The 25,998-nt window shown below is 45.1% G+C and overlaps 1 protein-coding gene across 6 annotated transcripts in view; it reads right to left on the bottom strand.

The window, feature by feature from the left end:
* ANTXR2 (ANTXR cell adhesion molecule 2) overlaps positions 1 to 25,998 on the bottom strand; it is a 130,195-nt gene that overhangs the window by 66,744 nt on the left and 37,453 nt on the right. For all 6 annotated transcript variants that reach the window (XM_085883456.1, XM_085883452.1, XM_085883453.1 and 3 more), the window contains exons 6-12: positions 15,968 to 16,047; positions 6,093 to 6,161; positions 4,789 to 4,869; positions 4,301 to 4,361; positions 800 to 898; positions 609 to 678; positions 270 to 348 (exon numbers count right to left, since the gene is read on the bottom strand). In XM_085883456.1, coding sequence (XP_085739582.1) covers positions 270 to 348; positions 609 to 678; positions 800 to 898; positions 4,301 to 4,361; positions 4,789 to 4,869; positions 6,093 to 6,161; positions 15,968 to 16,047 — 539 coding nt within the window. The remainder of the gene's footprint in view (positions 1 to 269; positions 349 to 608; positions 679 to 799; positions 899 to 4,300; positions 4,362 to 4,788; positions 4,870 to 6,092; positions 6,162 to 15,967; positions 16,048 to 25,998) is intronic.

Below are 25,998 nucleotides of genomic sequence, written 5' to 3'. Positions count from 1 at the left end.
GCTTACCATCCATTTACATCAGCATATGAATAGGTCATTGTTTAGGACATACTGTCACATTTTATACAATCCTGTAAAAAAAAGTAATTCTGTTAATCACAAAAAACAAAAACCATAGGAGATTTGCACATTTCTCTGTTTAAGTCCACCAAATGAAGTGTGAGTCTGAGTGGGAAGATCAGACTGCTTACCAGTTCTAATTGCAGAAGCATAACAATAGTTGCAAAACGTGGATGGATACACAAAGCAAGTATCTGGTGGTTACTTACACAGCTGATGATTGAGATATTGATGGAGCTCGATATAAAGGAAACTCCCTCATTTATGCTGATCTGCAGATAAACTGTACTATTTGGGCATAAAGGAAGAGGGACAACATAAAAAGATATTACAGATTAATTTAGACATTAAGACCGAAAAAAAAATTCAATTTTTCAAACTATCCTACATTTGCGTTATGACCCCAAATTAATTCCCCTCCATGTTGCATCAGTGTGTGGCGTATTGTTGAGAGAGATTACATTTTGTCGGGTGGAAAAACCATAAATCAACACAATTTTGGCTTGTGCTCGGGGCAAGCTGGCTGTTAGAGATGTTGCTTAACTCACGTGCCAATTTCATTTATAACGGGTCCCGGGCACAGCAGATAGTTGTCGTTGATGATTCGAGGAACAACCACTGCAAACACATTGCAAATGAAAATGCCCAAGTGCTTCAGATATCCAAAGGGATTCATTAAATAAGCATGGCAAACTTGTAACTTTCATTTTAACTATGAAAATGTGGAATTCTTACCCACCATGGTAGGAGCGGTTGAAGCTGAAGCTACAACGGATAGCTTTAGCCACATTTTCACCACGTTTGAAGCCATTTCCCCAAACAGTGGCTTCAAACTTCTCTGGAACCATGCAAAAAAACAGCCACATGGAACACAGGGGACTTCGTGCTGGGATGTACTCAACATAACATTTGTAATCCAATATACTTTCCTTTCCTTTCCTCATATATACTTTCATATATAGAATGTAATATACTTTCCAGGAAATAATCCTCAGTTGAAGTCAAGGAAAAAGTGAAACCTGTATTCTGTTTTCAATTGCAATTCACAGGATAACATCCATTCGCATCTGGGATGCTTTGTCTTTGATTAATGTATTTTTGCCTTTGAATAGCGAGATTGGAATTTGTCAAAACTCAAAGCTGCCCAAAATCTATTTCCTACACTGGATTGAGCTAATGGTTTGAAAACTGACTTCAACCCAGCCAACCAAAGCCTTAGTCAGGAAATGGTGAGTAAGTGGGCCACACACATACGTATAAGAGGTCCCGGGTCACCAACAAACCTAACATGACCATAGCCACACGTTTCTCCCCTTACGGCATGAGGCCCTCAGCTGGAAATGAAGACGGACAGTGGCTCTGTCGACTTTAGACACTAATTTGTGGGTAGAGGACACAGACATTCCGCCTCGTATTGTAATCAGGTCCATTGCCCTTGAACCCTCATTTGAATCGTCCAATAGCAGCACCCGTTTGAGTTGCGACCGGCGAGCTGTGAAATGGCTACATTTATTCATGTCGCAGTGAAAAGCGATAGCTACCGACAGAACATTATCACGCATTTCCATCCCCACACACCCCTCCGATGTTTCAGCGTGACCGATCGACTGTGTTAATTTAACCCTTTTAGCATAGAGTGCCCCTTACAATTTCAGTGAGATATCCAATAACTGCATGAAACGACTTCACCCAAGAAGTTGTCTTTCATCAATTGGCACATGAATCAATAGGCAAAAGAGCTTTATAGAAGAGCTCTGAAAAATACTTTTACACTTTCATCAAAAATCAAAAAATCAATATGTACATGAATGAAAAAGGTACAACAAAGTGTTTTTTACTGAAACATTTTAGAGTTTTGGCCATTCGATGAAAGCAAGTACTGTAATACCTCATCTCCATGAACAGATTTCAACCATTCAACACACACCCTAATCTTGATGGTCCTGACCCGATTTGTGTCTCCTTCGTGCCCAAGGTGACATCACGTTGTTTCTGTCGTCAAGGTGTATGCAGGAGCCGTACATTTGACGCGATAATACGAATTTCCCTTGAGCGTGGTAATGGTAGACAAAGTGGATCACATTATTTTAATCCTTTGGTGCTTATTTACCTTTTGTAGTTGAATTTGTGGACAGAGTGGATGATGAAGAACGGGTAATATGAACGTGGAAAATAATTATTCGCATTGTCACCCCTTATGAATTGAAAACCGAAACTTTTAAATCTGGAGAAGGCTGTCACATTTTACCATAATGACAAAAGTTTTTTTTGTTGTTGTTTTTTTTTAAAACACTGCCATGTTTTATCCTTGCACATACCATCAGAGTAGAGCAAAATGAAGGACAGAATGCAAGTTCGATGGATTCAAAATATATGATGACCATTATATTTTCTGTACAGTGTCAAGGTTCGTGGAGGAGGAGAACACAGAATGGATCAGGATGTAACAGAACAAAAATAACAATAGAAAGAGGGGGGGTTGTGGGGGCTGCACCAACAGCATGGTTGAAGGACAAAATGGACAGATGCTTAGAGGGATAAGGGACATGGGGAAGAATGATGGCAAGAGCAGGACAGGGAGTGAACAAGATGGATACAGTCACAATGTCTTGATCACAGAAGTGGAAGGAAAAACTGGAAAATCTGAAAGAAGTGTGTTTGGGATGGGTTAATCGAGGTAGTAAGGATCATGGTTTTTGCATGGGGGATGATGTGAAATGGTGGTGAACAGCTGTTTTGAAGCCCTGGAGGGAAGAAGGGGATTGAGGATGCTGAGGAAGTTGATTGCACAAGTTGGGGGGGGGGGGGAGCAAATTAATGGAGGTGAGCAGTGAGTTTGGATTTTGGTAGTGTTAATTTTTTGTATACACAATCAAGGCTCATGGAAGAACTAGAACGCTGAATGGATCGGGGTGGAACAGAGAAAAAGGAACAACAGGAGAAGGGGGAAATGCCAACAGCATGGTTGAGGGACAATATGGAGGTAGACTTCAATTAATAATGGGTGTGGGGCAAAATGAGGGTGAGGGTAGGCTGCATTGGGTGGACAGGGTGGATACAAAAGGAAACTCTTATGAAGGAAAAACTGTAAATTTGAAAGGAGGATGGCTTGATGGTGAAAATATTATGGTTTTGGATTGGGGATGATCTGAGATGGTGATGAACAGTTGTACTGAAGACTTGGAGGGAAGAATGACATTAAATAGAATGTAGAAGATGTTTCCACAGGAGGGAAGAAAAAGAGGAACAAATGAGAGATGAGCAGTGACTTGATTTTTTGAGTTTCACGAGAAGGGGGTTCATGGTGGACCATGTGCGCCCTACAGATACCAAGCAGCGGGATGGGTGTGTGTGGGGGGGGGGCGCATGGAAAGAGCAGAGGCTGCAAGACTAGAAACGAGACAGGAGAAGACAAAGACCACCAACTTGTCTGCGATTGATAGGTTAATAGACTCAGCTTCACCACGGGAGATTGCAATGATCTCGAAGGCCTTGGTTTCTATGCTGTCAACCTGAGCAAGGTGTGAAGCAAGGGCACCAGACCAGATAGGAGAGCAGTACTCAATCAAGCTGCGGATGAAGACCTTTTCTATTTGCAGAATGCTGTCAATGGCATGACGCATCCATCCATCCATTGGGACCATACTCTGTGCAGAGCATTGGTGCTGCCTAAGCAGTCTCCTTGGCTATTGAGTACAATCCTGGACAGGTCACCTCTCCGACACAAGATACCAGCAAGCTGGCATCATTTTGCCAACTTCGGAAGGATGACAGGCAGAGTCAACCCCACTTGGTATTCAACAATTCAACAGCTGAGTGGGATTTGAACTCAGGATCCTAGGATCCCAAGCCCACCACCCTAACCATTAAGCCAACACCAGGCATAAATGACGCATAGCACTGATAATATTTGTTAATGGTATGCCGTATGGCAATGTTATCAGTGGTGACATCATGCGTTTTGGTGCCGGCTCTGCAAGGCATGAAAGCGAAAACTGGGCCGGATTGTCATGATCACCTCTAGTTTGAGCCCAAATTACGGTGAATGGGGATACAACTGGGGCTTGTCATGAATGGCTCAAACCACCGAATGGAGATGACTTATAAATACACTTCCTCCCTTACGGAGGTTGGAGGGAGTGATTGAAATGGGAGGGGTGTCATTCATATTTCTGCAATGCGTCACATTCCTAGTAGATGTAACCATCATATTGAAAAGGTTTTATGAAGGGGTACTCACGCCCAACACACACAGAAGATGGGTCCACAGACAAGATTTCAGTGCAAGACTTCTTTAGGATCTGACAGAAACAAAATAGCAAGCTTCTCATTGTCTTGGCACAATAGCTGCATATGCTTACAATATCGAAAATGTTATGTGAAGTGTCATAATGATTGAAAACAACGAAATTATAATCACATAATGATTAATAATCACATTATGAATTTTCCACAAAAGCTGCCAGAGTTTCCTTTTCGCATGATAGCAGTTTCTGCCATTGCAAGTTACTTGTTTGTGCAAGACGAGCAAAAAGCATAATCTGTTTTGTGCAAGATCTCCACAAATGTTATCAGCATGGTAAGGCAAGCTTGGCAGTTATCCACCATGCCTAAAACTAAGGGTTTATGAGAATGCTCAATTAACATTTTCTAGGAATTAACGTAGGTGCACAGGAATAGACACTTTCCCTCAACAATGAAGAACCACTATCAGTACAATAAACGTACGGAGTCTATGATGTCCCGCAGAGCTTTGAAACCACCAGCCACAGGAAACACGTAATCCTGACCATCAGCAATTCCTGCCAACTGTATGGTTTCAGGAGAACAACAAGATCAGTCAATTGTTTTACAGATTTCTGCACAGTTATAATAGCCGGTTACCCACGCAGCGGGAGATGTGGCTTTGCAATCATTTCCGTGTCTGTGTTTCTGTCTGGACCATAACCTTTTTATACAATTTGAGCTTTTGGCATCAATTTTCAATAAAGACTTGTATTGAAAATATGGAGAAGACAAATTAATAATTTGGTCAAAAGGTCAGTGTCACATAAAATCGTTAATTTTCATTCAATTGACCTGAAATTTTAAGAATTTGCATGTTGGGTCGGTGAATTGATTCATCAATCAAAAGTGAGAAGCCAATTTTCTTTTTTCTTTTTTAAACGTCAAAAGGTCAGAGGTCAAGGTTGCATAAAATCATCAATTTTCATCTGATTGACCTGAAATTTAAAGAAGTTTCATGTTGAATCAGTGAATTGGTGTGCCATTCAAAAGCTGGAAGGTGATTGCATTTTGTTTTTAAGATTAAAAGGTCAAAGATCAAGGTTGCATAAAATCATCAATTTTCATCCGATCAACTTTAAATTTGAATAAAATTTTCACATTGAATCATTGCATTGGTTAACCAAAAATCAGAACAATCGATTTTGCCATTTTGACATGTCAACAGTTTTCAATGACAACAGGCTTGTCTGCATTGCGCGCAGCTTGAGATACGCAGCCGGCGGTTTATTAACACTTCCATATGTATTTATTTTGTATTTTTTTTTTTAGCTGCTTTCATGTTTAGCATGTAGAAGAGGAAGAAGTCCGAACAGAAAGTGGACGCGGATGGACTTTCCATTTTTAGATGCTTTCCAGTTAATGTTTATATTGAGTTAAAATTGCTGTTATAGTTGTGCTGTGTGCCAAAGAGTGCCTATCATGTGAAGCTGTAGTCAAAAGCAAAGAACATGTAATGTTAGGCTTGCTATTCTATTTTCTGTTCCCAATGGTTTATCATGAATATTTCATGCTTTTTCAGAAGTTAGACATTTGGCCGAACATCCTCGATAAATTGCAGATTTTTTTTGTTTTTCTTTTTACACTCAATCATTCAGCGTTTTCAACAATTTTTCAATTTTCAACAAATACATGTTAATGGTGCTTGGAAGACAAATAATCTCACTGTAACTTAAACAAATATATAAATAAAACAAATGCATTTAAACATGAATAGAAATTTTTTGATGTATTTGACATTTCTTCACCTGGGCATAATCAAAGTCTTTGACACCAACAGCATATACAGAGGCTCCGCATTCGCGTGCAGCGTCTGCCTGCAAGAAAAGGAAGATGGACAGAGAGAGCAAAAGAGGACAAGAGATGGGAAGGAATTTTTACAATATAGCCAGCAATCAAAAGTTGTTCCCTTTTATGACATCTCAGATTTACTATTGTTCTGCATTAAGCACAACCTTGAAATCACTCCATTTCATCTCAATAAAAAACAATGCAATACATAATTAACTAAACATGCATATGAAGACAAATTACAATGGACACACACACACACACACACACACACACACACACACACACACACACACACGTATGTGGACACTTTTGCTCGTCCAACATCTTATTCCATAATAATGGGCATTAATGTGGAGTTGCCACCCCCCCCCCCCCTTTGCTGCTGTAACAGCCTCCACTCTTCTGGGAAGGCTTTCCACTAGATGTTGGAACATTGCTGCAGGGACTTGCTAAGCCTGGTGTTGGCTTAGTGGTTAGGGTGGCAGCTTGGGATCCTCAGGTCCTGAGTTCAAGCCCTGATGGCCACTGAATTAATACACCAGGGGGTTTACTGAGCCTGTCATCCTTCCAAGGTTGGCCAAATGAGTACCAGTGTGTACTAGTAGAAGGTCACTGCATCAGCTACAGTCACGCTTCCAAGAAAAGATAGCTACCCTGGCAGCTAAGCTGCCATACGCAAGAAGAAGTAGGGATTTGCTTCCATTCAGCCACAGGACCATTAGTGAGGTTGGGCACTGATGTTGGGCACTTAGGTATGGCTCGCAGTTGGCATTCCAATTCATCCCAAAGGTGTTCGATGGGGTTGAGGTCAGGGTTCTGTGCAGGCCAGTCAAGTTCTTCCACACCGATCTCGCCAAACCATTTCTGTATGGACCTCGCTTTGTGCATGGAGGAATTGTCGTACTGAAACAGGAAAGGGCCTTCCCCAAACTGTTGCCACAAAGTTGGAAGTACAGAATCGTCCAGAATGTCAATGTATGCTGTAGCGTTAAAATTTCCCTTCACTGGAACGAAGGAGCCGAGCCCTAACCATGGAAAACAGCCCCAGACCATTATTCCTCCTCCACCAAACTTTACAGTTGGCACTATGCATTCGGGCAGGCAGCTTTCTCCTGGCATCCGCCAAACCTAGATTCGTCCGTCGAACTACCAAATGGTGAAGCGCAATTCATCACTCCAGAGAACGTGTTTCCACTGCTCCAGAGTCCAATGGCAGTGAGCTTCACACCACTCCAGCTGACGCTTGGCGTTGTGCATGGTGATCTTAGGCTTGTGTGCGGCTGTTTGGCCATGGAAAACCATTTCATGAAGCTCTGAGGAACAGTGCTTGTGCCAACGTTGCTTCCAGAGTCAGTTTGGAACTCGGTAGTGAGTGCTGCAACCGAAGACAGATGATTTTTCCACGCTATGCGCTTCAGCACTCGGCGGTCACGTTCTGTGAGGTTGTGTGGCCGACCACTTCATGGCTGAGCTGTTGTTGCTCCTTGGCATTTCCACTTCACAATAACAGCACTTATGGTTGACCAGGGCGAGATCTAGAAGGGCAGAAATTTGATGAGCTGATTTGTTGGAAAGGTGGCATCCGATGACGGTGCCACGATGAAAGTCACTGAGCTCTTCAGTACGGCCCATTTTACTGACAATGTTTGTGTGTGTGCTTGATTTTTTATACACCTGTCAGCAACGGGTGAGGCTGAAATAGCCGAATCCACTAATTAGAAGGGTTCCGCATACTTTTGGCCATATCGGGTATGATATATATATATATATATATATATATATATATATATATATATATATATATATATATATATATATATATATATATATATATAACGTATACATATATGAACACACACACACACACACACACACACACACACACACACACACACACACACACACACGCACTCTCGAACCCTCTAACTTGACAAGGCCACAGGGCACAAATTGAGTACCATCACAGTGCTTGCTCATGACCTCCCAGCGACATATATATATATATATATATATATATATATATATATATATATATATATATATATATATATATATATATATATATATATATATATATATATATATATATATATATATATATATATATAACGCCATCATGGATTAAAATCCTGCAGCGCACGCAAGGTCCATATGCTCAAGCTAGCGCATTTCCACGCCCGTCTGAAGTTTGCCAATGACCATCTGGATGATCCAGAGGAGGAATGGGAGAAGGTCATGTGGTCTGATGAGACCAAAATAGAGCTTTTGGTTTAAACTCCACTCGCCGTGTTTGGAGGAATAAGAAGGATGAGTACAACCCCAAGAACACCATCCCAACCGTGAAACATGGAGGTGGAAACATCATTCTTTGGGAATGTTTTTCTGCAAAGGGGACAGGACGACTGCACAGTATTGAGGGGAGCATGGATGGGGCCATGTATCGCGAGATCTTGGCCAACAACCTCCTTCGCTCAACAAGAGCATTGAAGATGGGGCGTGGCTGGGTCTTCCAGCATGACAACAACCCGAAACACACAGCCAAGGCAACTAAGGAGTGGCTCCGTAAGAAGCATCTCAAGGTCCTGGAATGGCCTAGCCAGTCTCCAGACCTGAACCCAATAGAAAATCTTTGGAGGGAGCTGAAAGTCTGTGTTGCCCAGCGACAGCCCCGAAACCTAAAGGATCTGGAGAAGATCTGTATGGAGAAGTGGGCCAAAATCCCTGTTGCAGTCTGTGCAAACCTGGTTAAGAACTATAGGAAACGTCTGATCTCTGTAATAGCAAACAAAGTTTTCTGTACCAAATATTAAGTTCTGTTTTTCGGATGTATCAAATACTTATTTCATGCAATAAAATGCAAATTAATTATTTAAAAATCATACAATGTGATTTTCAGGATTTTTGTTTTAGATTCCGTCTGTCACAGTGGAAGTGTACCTATGATAAAAATTACAGACCTCTACGTGCTTCGTAAGTGGGAAAACCTGCAAAATCGGCAGTGTATCAAATACTTGTTCTCCCCACTGTATATATATATATATATATATATATATATATATATATATATATATATATATATATATATATATATATATATATATATATATATATATATATATATATATGTAAAATGAGTTAAAGACGAAGCTTCAGGAAGATCTATATTTCGACAAGCTTTTGGCCAAATCGACCTTCTCGACATTCCTGAACGAGAGTGATTGTACCATATACACACAAAATATTATATTGTTTCGAATTTGCGCCCACCGGCGTGCGAACGACCGCTTTTCACCAATAGTAGCCGCTCGCCCACCGGACGGACAATTCAGTCGTGACCTTCCGGAACAACGCCGGAACCCTGTCACTGGTGGGTCTTCAACCCCACCACGGCCTAGCCAATTTTCTACCCGTGCAAAATAGGGTCAATCGCCGAATATCGATATACCTAAGTACCTGCGCGGGTAGCCTACCGGGAGACCGTACCTCGGCGCACGTAGGCTTGGACACGAACCGCTCAAGCGGTCCGTTCCATTCTGCAGTGATAACCGAGCGGGTATTATCGCCCGACCTTGCCGGATCCGATTCTATTTAACGGGTATTTAAAACCCAACTAATATTCCGAGATGCAATATGGCGTTCCAATGGGGAGAAAAGACATGACGAACGGGTAACATTCACACAAGCACATTAATTACAACTACACACGTGCACATATACAGCCATGCAATCAATGCAGGTATTCAAGAACACGTATACAGGTAAACAATCATGCACGGGATGGGGACATAGACACGAGCAAGGTGAAAGCACTACGACCGTCTATCAGCAATTATCTAGTCACTTAACAGTTTTTACTTACAGGACACGGCCCCACCAACATTCATTCAAAAGAACGGAAAGGGCCACCCTCAAAGACGAGGGCGCCAGACAGGGTCCGTAGATCTTTATGGCTTGGAGCCTGGTTGACCGAACGGACCCCACGAGACCGTTGCAGGTTACCTGCACCCCCGTGGTGCAATGGTGGGCGAGCTCTCTCCGGCGCTCTCCTCCCGGGTGCGCAGGCTGCGCGGCAGAGCTGCAAAGTGGCGCCTCCCGTCCGCGTCCTTCGCGCCTCGACCCGGACCACCGCGCACAACACACACGACTTGGCGCGCCCAAGGAGAAGGCACCACATCGACGACGACGAAACCACCAATGCACACGAAAAATACCACCAGTGAACCACCACGAAGACCACCACCAACACGAAGACAACAAAAATCCCAAAAAGCTCCCAACTGGTGTCCTGCGCGCCCTTATATCTCTCAGTCCCAACGCCTCGCTCCTCCCCGTTTATGGCTCCGTCCCCCTTCCAGCTCCTGCGGGAAGCTTCCAGAAAAGGGGCGTGCCCTCTCGCCCCCCTCTCCGCGCGCCTCGCGGGGGCAGAGAGAATCATTCTTGGCACAGGTCCAGGGAATTCATTCCCCCAAAATGAGGCCCCTCATTCACATGACCTTTGACCTCTGGCTGGAATCGCACTTCCCCCACACCAAAGCGCGGGAAAACAGGCGGGAAAATCGACGCGCCACCGATAGAGAGTTGTGGTTTGGTTTGTGGAGAAGGGGATCGACAGTTGGCGTAGCGGGGAAGGTGGTTAGGTGATGGGCGTCATTGTGGTTGGCGTTTGTTGTGAAGCGGTTGATGAGAGTGATGTTGGTGGTTGGTCCAAAATAACGATAGCAAAGAAAAACGGCTATCTCAAAGGATCACAGCCCTGTGACACGAATAATTGCCATTAAACAACGGTGGGGAAATGTAACTGAACACAGACTTATCGATCTAACTGAACAACGGACCTTTATGGTGTTCTGCGAATTTCCACAGCCGTAACAATATATACAGTTAAGCCCAAAATTATTCATACCCTTACCAAATTTGGAGTATTTTGAATCGTGTTATTTGAGGAATGAGTTTCTTATGACTTAAGTTACATAAGAATGTGACAAACAGCTGAAAGAATCACTGCAAGAGACATTTCAAGAAATACATTGTTTCGGGGGTATTTTATTGATAGATTTACAAAAAAATGAAATGTCCAGAATTATTCATACCCTTGTTTAGATCAGTTCAAAGTCACATTCAGTAATCAATAGAAAAGCCTCTGTTTGTGATTACAGCCTCCAAACGGTTTTTATACTTGCTCACAAGGTTTTTGCATGTCTCTACAGGGATTTTGGCCCACTCCTCCTTCACGAAGGTCTTCAGGTCTTTGAGGTGGGAAGGCTTCCTTGCAATCACTCCGGTCTTGAGCTTCCTCCCTCCACAGATTCTCGATTGGGTTGAGGTCCGGACTTTGGCTTGGCCACTCTAGAACGTCTACATCATTATCCCGGAACCATTTCTTGACTGACTTGGCGGTGTGTTTGGATCGTTGTCTTGCGGATACGTCCAATGCTCCCCGTGGTGAAGTTTCTCTGCAGACCGTTTGATGTTTTCCTCAAGGATCTTGATGTACTGCTCCTTTTGCATGATGCCATCCACTTTGACGAGATTGCCGGGCCCACTCGCTGAGAAACATCCCCAAAGCATTATGCTCCCGCCTCCATGCTTGACGGTCGGGACTGTGTTCTTCGGGTTGTATGCTTCACCTTTCTTTCACCAAACAAAAGCAACATCTCTGTGGCCGAAAGTTCCATTTTCGTCTCATCCGACCACAGAACTGAGGACCAAAAGCTTGGATATTTGTCCAGGTGAGCTTTTGCAAAGGCGAGATGAGCCTTTCTGTGCCTGGGATGGAGGAGTGGTCTTTCTTGGTCGGCGTCCATGGAGACCCCCCTTATGCAACGTCCGCTGGAGTGTCTGTCTTGATATCTTGGTCCCAGACTCGCCAAGGTTGTTCATGAGAGCATTAATAGCGATCCGTGGATTGTTGTTGGCCTCTCGCCATACTTTTCTTGCCAGACGAGGAGACACCTTTTGGCTTCTGACCATGTCCTTCAATGTTTTTTACAGTGTGGAACTCCTTGTACTTCCAAATTATGCTCTCTATGGTGGCAACTGGCACTGGGAACTGCTTCGAAATAGCTTTGTAGCCTTTCCCCTCCTTGTGAGCATTCACAATGCACAACCGAAGGTCCTTCCTGACTTCTTTCTTCTTCGCTATGCCAACAATGGCCTGAGAATGATTGCATCAGCTCCCCTTAATTTATAGTCTAAAAGCAGAGTGTTGTTCTATAACATTCCTCACTGTACATTCAATAGACCACATTTGTAATGCATTCAGATTGCATGCACACATCTTGGAATAATTGCATAACATTATAAAGAATCTTAGGAATATCAAAAGCAGTGCATTATCACAAACATTGGCCTCAATTCTGAGACTTGGAATGGGGTATGAATAATTTTGGACAGGCATAAAAACATAAATCTTAACATTTCTATTATGCTAATAATGTTGAACCAAAATATAAGATTTTTCATAGGGTATGAATAATTTTGGGCTTAACTGGATATAATATATATATATATATATATATATATATATATATATATATATATATATATATATATATATATCCATATATATATCCCTGTGTCGTAAGAGGCGATCAGGGTTGTGTCAGGAAGGGCATCCGGCGTAAAACCTATGCCAAATCAGTTTGCGGATCAAAACGGATGATCCGCTGTGGCGACCCCTAACGGGAGCAGCCGAAAGACGAACAACATATGTGTGTGTGTATGTGTGTGTATGTGTGTATGTATATGTATATGTGTATGTGTATGTGTGTGTATATGTGTATATGTGTGTGTGTGTATATGTATATGTGTGTATGTGTGTATGTGTGTATGTGTGTATGTGTGTATGTGTGTATGTGTGTATGTGTGTATGTGTGTATGTGTGTGTGTGTGTGTGTGTGTGTGTGTGTGTGTGTGTGTGTGTGTGTGTGTGTGTGTGTGTGTGTGTGTGTGTGTGTGTGTGTGTGTGTGTGTGTGTGTGTGTGTGTGTGTATATATATATATATATATATATATATATATATATATATATATATATATATATATATATATATATATATATATATATATATATATATATATATATATATATATATATATATACACAATTAAATTCTTTTTTTTTTCTTACATTCTGCATAAATTGTGTATGAAAGATGATTTAAAGTGCATTCCATGAAGGACAGATTTCCACAGGTAATTGCATCGACCGCCATACAGAGCTCTTTTCTGAATGAGGTAAAGAAAGCATCAAAGGACTCAAGCTAGGTTGCAAAATTGTGGCCTGGTGGGACTTTAATGTTGTGCAAGTTTTGCTCCCACTCCACGATTGCTGAGTTATATAATTACTTGTGTGTTTTTACTAGTTCTTCTTGCTTAAATAAATTCCCTACTTTGTTTCTTCCATACACCCTCTTAAGTCATTTTCCATCTCACTCATCACAAACATCCAATTTGACTCCTGCCCTGGACAAATGACGTGGACCATTCTTGTATGATAACTCTTATACTCAAGTGGCATTCCTTTGCCAAATTCCTGCATCTAGCTTTACTTGTGAAGGTTTCTCATATTGTCATTCGAGGTTCAACTTAAACTGGATAGCAGACTTCCTGCACATAATCACATGCTGTAAAGGTGACAACTCCACTACCTGTTGAACACTTCCTCACCCATATAATAGACAGCTTTTTGTACAATCAGTGTCTGTGATCAACCAGGGAAGAATGACGACTCTATAATAATTTTCGATCCAGACAAGTTCCACATCACACAATTTTATTTTCTCTCAAAAAAAAACCCCATGGTTCATGTTCTAAGTCCTCTTCTACAACCAATCTCTATCATCCACAAGTACAAATAAAAATTGGTATCTCAGTGCAGATGCTATTTGAGTTTCTATGAGATCAAATCATTACTTATTACCACTCAGACCCTGAATACATGCAATGTGTTCACATGGAATTCCAAGAAGTACTGCTCCCCAATTGGAATCAATGATGGTCAGGACCGACATCCCACTCAGTCTTGGGAATCACTGCAATCTCACACAGGATGCCGCAGCATGCCGACCGCTCTTACAGTGCAGAAAAGTTGGTGGTTTTGTGGTCTCATGCTTTCTCACATTTGGCTTTGCCCCACTTTATCTCAAACCCCACGAGGCTGCATACAATCATCTAAAATACACCTCTCGTTTCCCTCTTTAACGACAGACTGTCTGCTAAACTTCATCCCCTCCCTTTTCTTCTGACAATGGAAACAGACTTCTGATTGGGGATATTTTCTGGTACAATAATTGCATTAAATTACATTTCAACAAAATAACGATTCTAAGTGAAGTCGTTAAGTAGTAGATTTAGCATGTTGAAATGAATACAAAATTAAAAATAGAGAATACAAGTATTATCATTATTATTATTATGCACAAAAAAGATGTTTTGATATCCCAGCATAAATTAAAAGCCTGGTGTTGGGTTCGTGGTTAGGGTGCCGACTTGGGATCCTAGAGTCCTGAGTTTGAGCCCTGTTTGCTGCTGAATTAATACCAGGTGGGGTTGAGAGCCTGTCATCCTTCCGAGGTTGGCAAAATGAGTACCAGTGTACTGGTAATAGGAACACTGCATCAGCGGCATAGCTGCGTCCCGACCAATGATGTAACCAGCAGCCATAAGGCTGCACTCGAAAGAGAGAGCATAAATTAAATCTAAGATCTACTCCATTGAATCCTCGTATAAAATTACAACCTTGGTCACTGGCTTTGACACCAATGCAATTTTTTATTACAGGCTCTCGGCATCAAAAAGCTACATACAGTATATGGAACAAATAGTTTCAAATGAACACATCGCTGCCATTAGAGCACTTCAATCGCATCAGACGTGGAAATAAGTGTGAATTGTTGCTCCCAGCTTGCTGGCTCGATGACAGAAGACGCCATTTGCATTTTTTCAGTCTCTATCCCTACCCTGTTTAGAATCCCGTGCAGGCATGGGCAACTCGCTGGTATTATATAATAATGATTGAAGATTTACCAAATAGATACCAACTCAAAGCCTTTTACTTCTCTATCATCCACAAGTACGTCGTAATACAGATGAGACAATTAAATCTCCATCAGGAAAAGGATGTTTGTGTTCCCATTAAAACCCCGAGTTCACAATGCAGGGAATCCAGGTTGAAAACCCATATATTATGTGTTTATCTATTAATTGTCTAATAATGTCATTGCAATTCATGTAAAAGTACAGTGATGTGTACATTTTCTTTCTCTGAAATCCTCAATGAGCCTGAGATCATTGTTAAATAAAACACCTAATGGGTAACATAACTAAATACCACACCAGTAAATCAACGTTGTACTTCTTTACACAGTTGGCTGTCAATTGGTTCTTTACAAGAAATAATATTTCGACATAACTTGTAAATATTTATCACTTTGGCCATCTGGCTGTTTGGAACTTGACCAAGTTGTTTCACACTGCTATAACGAATACAAATTTCATCCTAAATGGCAGGGACTATGCCATTACTAAAGTCAGACCAGCAGGTTTTAATGAAAGAGAATTTCATCATTCACTTTGTAATTAAAGTTTTTAAAGCATCACAAATGATGACATCTGTCAGCACCAAAAGGAAGTTGCAAAAAATATTTCTTTATTGGTTATTGGGATGAAAGAAAAATTTGTTGCAATTTGCTTCTCAGAACGGAAGAATAATGGCCACAGTGATGCCAACAGATGTTTCCTAGTGACAACACAAACCATATTATTGCAAAAACTTGAAGCACGAATGCATCATTGTTGACCACATTTGTGCACTTTCCACATTCCTTACCGCTCTTTTTGCATAATTGAAGAGCTCATCAACAAGCTCTCCATCTGTAAGAGTCACAATGACGCTGGAGGCTTGCCGACCTGAAAACAGCACAAAAATAACGATAAGGATGAACACAGTCACCAGATTCTACTCTTCTTTCCTTGAATCAATAAATTATATGGTACGAACTTAATCGTAAAGCAAAGGCACGATAGTTAAAAAGGGTGATCAAGTACAAGTCCAGATGAGAGGGATCTTTTATAATCCAGTGTAACAAAGCAGCACAAAAAGGTCAACATGCACATTTTGTGAGTTTACAAAAGGTTATATCATCAACCAACCTTGAAAAGATGTAATAGAGTATTTGGGAAGTGATTATTCATTTGTTTCATTTCATTTTTGGGAAGTGATTATTTCATTTATATTTGAAGCTAAACTTATTGTTACATGAGTGGGGGAGGGAGCAGTAGTTAGTTATAAGTGTGATGTAACTAAGTTTGAATATAAAACGTATATCCATGCTCCGCCCATGTATATTCACGTTTTGCCTCAAGCATATTTATGTTCCGCCGATGTGTCGCTTCATCTCTGCAAGCAGGGAGACCAGCGCTGCCCTGTCTGGCAGGACGTGTAATTGTATGTGGAAAATGTACGGTTTTTACCGTCGCATTTGGAGTGTTTTAGATTAAAGAAAAAGTTATTTAAACTTTGACGTGTTGGTAAGCTGCCTGGAACATTCTTTCTTCAAAGAATCTGGACATGAAGGCCATTCCAGGATAGTAAAAACCTGACCACGTTTGTCTCGCCGCTGGGTGGAAGAAGAGCAGCCATGTAAAGCTCGCTTCATATGCAGTTTGTCGCTGTCTCCCGGGTTTCTTCCAACTCTTCCAGGTCTTCGCTCTTGTTGAAGGCCAAAGCAGAAGCAGCCAAGGCCTCTGTCAGAGCTGCCACGGGATGTAAATCGGATGAAGCTCGATTGCTACTCGAACAGCAACAGTTGATCTCGAGCAGCATCAGGCACAGCAGAAGCAGCAACAGAGTGATCTCAAGCCGCAACAGATGCAGCAATGATTGAAAGCTATGCAGCAACAGATATATCTCGAAGAACTGAAGTGGGAGGAAGAAGGAGGTGATTACTGATGCTCTGGGTTGGGAAAAATTTGAAATTTCAGCAGCTGGATTTCCTACACCTGCGTAGAAGGTGGGAATGCTGTTGTCTCTGAATTCCACATGTTCCCCACCATCCATCACATGTGAAGACGATACTGAAGGTATTCCACAAGATACCCGGGTACGTGCTGACCCAGCTACATCGCTCGAACCAGTGTCATTTCAGACAGACCACCTTTAACCAGTCAACGCTGCAGCACCAGCTTCTATGGAGAACTCATCGACATTAAACGTGTACACCAGGCAAGTGCTGTCTGTTTAGTATAACACGATGCAAGCCAGCTACTGGTTTATTGTACGGAACTCATCAGACACCAACTCATGCCTTGCACACAACCTTCGTGTCATCATCCTTCAACAATGCTATGTGTCACAGTTGCACATTGACCACCACTGTGTTAACGTGTCCAGTTATGAGCTCGTGGGTCACAAACCTGGCTCCGGTTATGACCGCTCGGTATCCCACTGTGTATACTGACCTTATGTTGGTGTCCAGTGCGATTACAACCGACAACCAATCAGGTCATTTCTCACGAAATCCAATCCACACCAATGCTGTACCCTCATAAGCTGGGAGGACATACACCACACATCTGGCAACAACATTACCAGTGTCTAGCCATTCACTATTGGGTCAAGAAGTGAAGCCACCAATCATGCCAAAAGTGAAGCCTGCCATGCAGGACTGTGTAAACTATTTCTCATCAAGATTTAGTTTCAAATAGGATTTTGGTGTTTGATGATGAGCCAGAGAAATTCAGGACATGGCATGCGGCCTTCTATAACATGATCAGAGGAGTCCCGCTAGCATCCAATGAACAGCTTAACCTCGTGATTCACATATAGCTGATGGTTCAGAATCAAAAGCACTTGTAGAGCATCTTAACCAAGTCTACATTTATAACCCTGATGGTGGTTTACAGCAGGTCTGGAATCGCCTTACAGCAGGTCTGGAATTCGGCAACGAATCAGTTACACAATCACTGCATAGGAGCTGGAATGTTTGCCTCAAGTTTATTTTCATGACCACAAAACTTTGCAAAACTTTAGTGACACCATCGAGGAAATAGAGGCCACCAAAACGATGGTTCCCTTCCCAGACTTGCAGCTTTGGATATATCTCTGTACCTCAAACCAATCATAACAAAGCTTCCACCTGACCTTGTGGATCATTAGAGGATGGAGGCCTTCAATTATAAAGAAATGCACAATGTCACCTTTCGCCATTTTCAATGCTCGCATCCTTCATTTGGCGCAATGCAAAGTTTTAAAACGACCTGAGTCCGGTTTCCTCGGGATATGATGACAGATCACGTTCTTCAAGTCTAACGCGACGCTACAATGATGACAGATCTTCAATTCAATGACAGATCACACTACTAAAGTGAAAGCTCCACTCACGATGAATAACAGAATGTCTGCCTGCAGTAGTGACACTCATCCAAGGGCCAGAATAATCAAGACCGAAGTCACGGGTGACTTGCTGCCACAGATTGTCGAGCAAGTGACCGCAGCAGTCGCCTCACTTTTCTGAAAATCAGCACACTCGTCATTGTTGAATGGAACATCTGCACCAATTCTGCCCGATTCAAAGGACCAAACATCCTCTTGTGCATTGCAGAACATTCAAAGCAAAAACATTGCAATCCAAAATCATCCTTCTGAACCAATGGAAAATTTGTACCAGATGTGCTCTGTCAACTAACCATTCAGCCAAGGAGTGTCAAGTAAAATTACGTTGTTCTCACTGCGACAGCACCCTTCATTGCTCAGCACTTCATGAAGCCAGTTGTATTACCCTCGATGGACCGGCAGTGAGGCAATTTATTAGGGGCTCTTCAAACCCTGAGAGAGTGTCTGATGGTCTTCTATAGCATGGCGAGTAGTGACCCTCGGTGATTAACAGGTGTACGGACATTTGTGGTCGCAGTGGATCCAGAGGAAGGTCTTGTTCCAAAATTTATCTTGCAAAGGTATTTCTCGCTGGTAATGCTGAAAACTTATACTATGTTGGATGACCAGTCAAATGAGTCTCTGGGCTGCAGCGAACTCTTTGACTACTTCAACGTGCCAAATAATCTAGTCCCCTATGAACTCAAAACCTCAAACATAGCTCCCTTTCCGAAAGTAAGAACCTTAACCTGTGGGAAATTGAATGGTTTCTCAACCACGCTGATCATTAGCTGGACAATGGAACTATGGCAGCCAGTGGTAGGCATGTCAGGAAACTAGTCATCAAATCTTTCGATGGAATCATCCACATGCCGCTCCTAGAGCTAACCAAATATAATGCAATTCCTTGTAATTCCTCCGATATTTCAACACCGGAGGTCACAATGCTCCACTCACATATACGTCCTGTCACTGAAATGTTTCCCAAACCTGACCCAGAAGCGACCATTTTGCTGTTAGTTGGACGAGATGCTCCTCAGTTGCTTAAGGTCAGAGAATTTCAGAATGGACCATCGAAAGCTCTGTGGGCACAGCGTATGGAACTTGGATGGGTGATAATTGGTGATGTATGTCTGGATGGCATCCATCTTTAGACCTGGTGTTGGCGCAGTGGTAAGGGCAGTGGCTTAGGACCCAAAAGGTCCTGAGTTCAAGCCCCGTTGGGACACTGAATTAATATATGTATATATATATATATATATATATATATATATATATATATATATATATATATATATATACATGTATCTATATATACATACATATATATATATATATATATATATATATATATGTGTATGTGTATATATTGTTGCAGATTTCGCGCCCGCCGGCGTGCTGACGGCCACGTAACTCGAATCGCGGCACGTCGCCCACCGGACGGACAATCCAGTCGTGACCCTCTCGGACTAACGCCGGGAACCAGTCACGGGTGGACCTTTCGGTCTCACCGCGATCGAGCCAATTAGCCCCCGCGTGGGATAGGGTTGCTCGCCAAATTCGACCTACCTAAGTACCCACGCGGAGGGTAGACCGGGCGATCGCACCTCGCCGCAGGTCGACTTCTCTCGGACACGGGCCACTAGCGACCCGTTCCGTACTATCAGAATAACCGAGCGGTGTTATCGTCGACCTCGACGGTTCGATTAATTATCGGGCGTACTCAGCCCACTACCAACCAGCCTTTACGTGAAGCAAGATGAGGGTTCAATGGGGGAAAAGACGAAGCGAAGCGGGAGAACAGTTCAACAATAAAGCACATTTATTCGCGACGAACGGAAAGCACACAAATACAATTCCACCAAATGCACACAAAAAAGAAAACACAATTCCATTTACACAAAAAGCAAACATAAAAGTGAAAACACAGTGCAGAGCTAATACCGACTACCGAGCACACGGCAACACTTATACAATTCTACTTCACAGACGGCGCCGACAACACATACCCAAAACCAAGGAAAAGAAATCCCCCAAGAATGAGGTAGGCCTGAGGCCGAGACCGGGTCGGGCCTACCCGTCTGGTGATGAGACGCGGAGCGGCGATGGCCCCGCAACCCGCGGGCCTCGTGGACAGTGCCTGGCAGGGGGTGGGAACGGGGCCCCCTTGGTCGCACTATCTCAGCGCGGGGGGAAACAGGAGGGGGTTGCTGATGCTCGGGGTATAGAGGATCTTTATTATCCCTGGTGTGCGTCTCCACCTCGGCCAGGTCGCGCTGCCGGCCTCCCTCGGGCGTGCAGCTCCTGGCACCGACGCGAGCACCCCCTCGTCCGACTCTCTTCAGCTTCTCCAGCCACTGCAGGCTTCGGGCTCCAGACTTCTTTCGTTCTCGTTTGCGACTCTCGTTCTCCTTTGCGACTCTCTCTCGTTCGACTCTTTCTGACTGACGAACACCGTCCTTTTATCCCCCCGTAACTTCGCCTTTGACCCCCTCCCTTTGACCTTTCACCTCGCTCCCCATTGGCCCGAGAAAAAGTGGGCGTGAAGGCTTTTGATCCACAAATTTGCATATATCGATCGCCCTGGGGCGGGGAGCCAATGGTCGCCCTCGCTCACCGATTGGACGGCAAAAGTGGGCGTGTGTCGTTTTTGATCCGTTTTTGAAGCAGAAAATCCGTGATTTTGTACACGCTGTTCGACGCGTTCTGCATGAGTCCAACACCGGTACCCACAGCGGGGCAAGAACGGTGGCGATGCTACGGTTGTGAGGTGTGCGTGAAGGTCGTGGCGGTTGTGGTGAAGCGGTGGTTGTGGTCGGTGGTTGATGTTGTGGTTGTGATCATGGCGGTTGGTCCAAAATAAAGATAGTAAAAGAAAAACGGCTATCCTGAAGAGTCGCAGCACGTATAAATGACATGTATTCCCACTAGACAACGGGTTTGGGCCTAACTACACATGCACTTACCGAGATACCTCACCTAAGGGACCTGAATGGTGGTTTGCGAATCTGGTAACCACAACACTACCCCCTTCCCTTTTTACAGACTCGTCCCGAGTCGTCAGAAGTCTCGTGTGCCATCATGTGTAGTTTTCCCCTAGTACATTTTACCTACGGATCCCTGAGTGCGACATTCATGGTATTCGTGTCCCCAAAAATAAATAACCTGAGGGCTGCGTAACTACCTAAACAAACTCACTCACACGGACGACTTAAATAAAATTGCCGGCGCTAGACATACATACCGGGGGCGCACTCATATTTACAGTACATCTTACCTTAACTTACAAATTTTACACTAAACCATGGCCCAGGATCAATGAACTCTGCAAAAAGAAAGCAGTTAGCAGGGAGCCAGGCTGCCCGCATGCAGTCTCTGGCTCAAAACAATGCAGGTGACAGGGAACGTGGCTGGCTGCTCACACGCAGTCCAAGGCCTTCCCTTTTGAACTGAACGCAGTGAACCACAACGGTGCATGGGCTGCATAACGCAGTCTCCGTGCCAGCTCAAGTGGCACACGCAATGAGCACAACGAATGGATGGATGAACACAAACACGGTGCACGGGCCGCCACTGCAGGCCCGTGTTGTAGCTGCCAACAGGGCAGTTCTTGCAGCTTGCAAACTGTTGCCTTGATCCTGGCGCACATGGAAATGAACAGGGGGGGGCAAAGCAAAAATTGAACGGGGCTGGTGAACGTGGGCAGTGGGCATGGCATGGCAAAGGCAGCAGGCAAACACAGCCCGCAGAAGAAGGCTGCTGCAGGCAAACACAGCCGGCAGATGAACTGGCCGGCACAGGCCTTGCAGCACACAGCTGCCGATGAAGTTGGCCGGCCTCCGCCTTGAAGCAACACAACAGCTGCCGATCAAGTGGGCCGGCACAGGCCTTGAAGTAACACAGCCAGCAGATGACACAGGCCTTGCAGCAAAACAACAGCTGCCGATGAAGTTGGCCGGCCTCCGCCTCTAAGAAAAACACGGCCAGCCGATGGAGTTGGCTAGCCTTTGCCGTTCAGTGGAGGTTGGTGGAGGGAGTGCGGTGGTGCTGGCCACTTGGAAGGCGGGCTCGGACCTACCTTCCTGTCTCCCTCCCACCTATCGCCTTTGCCTGTCACTGTACATACCCACTCCCTTAATTTGTCAAACCCCAATTTAGCCCCAACTTATTTTTTTCTGTTGTTTTTATTTTTACTTCCCCACTATAAATCGTCCCCTAACCCCCTTTATCGTCTTTGTTCGGCTAACCTATTCTGTCACCTAGCCTACTCCCAACCCCTACGTTCCCTTCCCGGAGGGGAATAAGGGAGAGCTAACGTCCTGTGTCGAGGCCCAACGAAGCCTCAGAATGGCCTCCCCAGAGTTCGGCGATCTTAACACCAAGTGGGTCCAGCGGCCCACAACGACAGCGAGGGGATGGATGGTGCGGAGGGGTACATCTCCTAATCTACCCTAACCATTTAACTCTTAAACTACAACGGGGCTTTCAACAAGCGCGTCTCGCTTAAAGTATTGCTTGTATAAACCCTGATTCCCGCGGCCTGTGTTGATGTGGTTACACTTTCGGGCCTCCCGGGCCAATTTTCTCTCCGGGCCCTGACAGGGTCTCCTGGCTGGGACACGTGGCTCCCTTTGGCAGGCACGACCCTCTGCCGAATCTCCCGCTATGGCACCCCGGGCACTACACTCCCTCCCAGGCTACCAGCTCCCTAACACCGGGCCCTCCCCCCCCATGGCACCTCCCGTCAAAGCCACGCCTCGCAGGCCGGCCTGCCGGCCCCCTTTCCGAGGGTCACCCGTCCCCACAGCACTGCCCACGCTCCTCATGGCGCCCCGGGCCCCCGCACCAAGCAGGCGCACCCGTGCCCACTACTCTATCCCGGCCCCCCATGGGCCCATGGCCTACCGCGGCCGACTAGCCTGGTGCCCGGGGTACCCACTCAGCGATACTCACCTTTCGCAGCCACGCTCCCAAGCCCGTCAACAGGGCTCCTGCACCCCTCCAAATGGGTCTCGAGCCTACTTTCCCACCAACAACAAAACGACCTCCATTTTTCAATTTGACTAACCCAGCTAACTCACTTTATACCGACCCCGGGGTCCCTTGGGCGGGAGTCACTCCTCCCCCCAATCACTCATCGCACCATGCATTCCCCATTCGCTCCACTCACACAGACCCGCTGGCCTCACTCACTCATCATGTACTCACCTCACAACTCTTCAACTCTTCAACACACTCACCACTGAACTCTGCCATCCTTCTGACTACATCCCCTAACTAACTCGTGCTCCCACGTCGTCCCTTAAACTACAGCACGTTCCATTTAACCTACGTAGCTAAGCTACGTCCCCTCTACACATCCACAAGTCTGTCACGGTCTCTAAATCAATCATTTTATTTCCCAACCTAAATCTGGCTACAATCCCTCTAACTAATCCATTCCACGGACTCCATGAGGACTTACCCCTGCCCCATGAAGTCGGTCTAACTAAGCTAACCCTTCCCCCTAACTAGTTTCCATCCTGTGCCCAGGATTAAGGGGGTCTTTCACCCTTTGCCCAGGAATCCTGTACACCCGAAAGTGAGGCTTGCTTTTTTTTTTTTTTTTTCCATGCGCAGCACCTGCGCGGCAACTCGCGCTCTTTGCACCTTGCAACTGCCCGTGACGTCATGCAGCTGCACGTGTTCCTCGTCCCTCCTTGGACGGGACCATCCGGCAGAGATACCCCTCCTGCCGGATTCCAACCCCACGTGCAGCCATGACGTCACCGTGCGCATATAAAAAAAAAACACAAGCCACACGTCTCGAGGGGTTCCCCACGCGAACACATGTGCCCTGCCCGTTGGAGCTGAACACACACGATCGCGTGGAGAACCCGTCCGGTCCAAATCCATTTACCTGCCTAAACTTTGTCCGTCCGCGGGATCGGCAAATCCACCGCGTGCGTTTCCGGACCGGGACTTCACTCTCGCAAGCGAGCACGTGGCGGTCTCGTGCGTTGCACAGCACGAACCGCGTGCTCACTGCTGGGTGAACCCGGCACGGTCCTCGAAACAACTACAGCCGCTACCCGGCTTTCTTTCTTCTCATGTCGCCTTCGTCGTCGCCATTCAACCCACGCACACCTGCGTGTTACGACGCACACAGTCCACTCCATCACATTCACACCGGGAGACGCGGCTGCGTGCTCCCGCATACCAACCGACATCTCCCTCACATACCGCTCTCTCACACACGGTCTCCTTGCACTCGGCCGTTCACTCACGCGTGCCTCACTACTCACACAAACCATACTATTTACACACGCGGGGGCACTCACCCGCGGTGCCTCATCCACACTGGCCGTTTCACTCACACACACGGCCTCTTCCACCTGCACGGTGCCTCATCCACACACCGTCCCTCACTCACACACGCGGAGGGCACTCACCCGCGGTGCCTCACTCATACTGGCCGTTTCACTCACACACCATGTACTCACCTCACACGGTGCCTCATCCACACACGGCGTGCTGGGGAAGCACGTACTCCGGCACCATCGCCACCACACCACTCACACACGGGGTCGCTTCCACACACGGGGACGCACTCACACCTTGCACCACACACACAGGGACAACCACACTGGGGATTTGTGTCCCCACAAGGGTCTCCGGGGCCTCCATACCCCCAAGCTCTCCGTGCACCTGTCCACAGCACTCGTCCCCTCAACCTCGCAAAGCACGACCGAACTCACCTGGTCGTGACTCGCCTCAAGGGGGCATACTCCCTCCCCTCGTTCCTGGAGGAGGTCATCCAGCTGCTCACACCGGGTCCCCACACGCTCCGCGAGCTCAACCTCACTATCCTCCACTACCTCCGTGTGTGTGTGCGCGTCACTTACCCCGTCTTCATCGTGTTTATTGGTCTCTGCTTCTTTCTGGCGTCTCTCCCTTATCTTTATGTAGGTCAACCTTGCTTTCTCTTTAAGTCGCTCCCGTCCTTCCCTGTTTTTCACTCCTTGCTCTTTCACGATCTCCGCGTACCTCATCCTTGCTCTCCGTATTAATTGTTCTTTTCTCTCCCTCGCAATTACTTTCACCTCGTCTCTTGTCTCCCCGAATTACTTTTTCCTTACCCGCCTCCCACCGCGGGCCTGTCCTTTCGTTGCACCCCTTCCAGCTCGTTTGTTCCGACACGTGGAGTCGCCATTTTAAGTTCCCTGCTCACGGCCTTCATGCCCGTCTGCAGGCATCGGCCCATGTTCTGCGTCTCACCCGTAGCTTTCTGTTTCTTCCTTCATGTTCGTTTCCATTTTAGTTTTCATGCGTTTTATTTCGTTTGTGAATGTATCCATCTTTTCGTTTATTTGTTTGTTCATGTCTTTCATTTCGTTTTTATTTCATTTGTCATTGCCGCATTCATTTGTGCCAGCATGGTGAATAGCTGGGCCATGTCGGATGCACTCAAGTGAGCCGTTTCGGCAGGGGTTGGGGAAGGGTCTTGG

The sequence above is a fragment of the Eptatretus burgeri genome, chromosome 5 (genome assembly GCF_056783735.1).
Source record: "Eptatretus burgeri isolate ZD-2024b chromosome 5, Ebu_testis_v1, whole genome shotgun sequence".
NCBI lineage: Eukaryota > Metazoa > Chordata > Myxini > Myxiniformes > Myxinidae > Eptatretus > Eptatretus burgeri.
The sequence above is the reverse complement of the archived record's forward strand: the minus strand, read 5'-3'. Positions and strand labels throughout refer to the sequence as shown.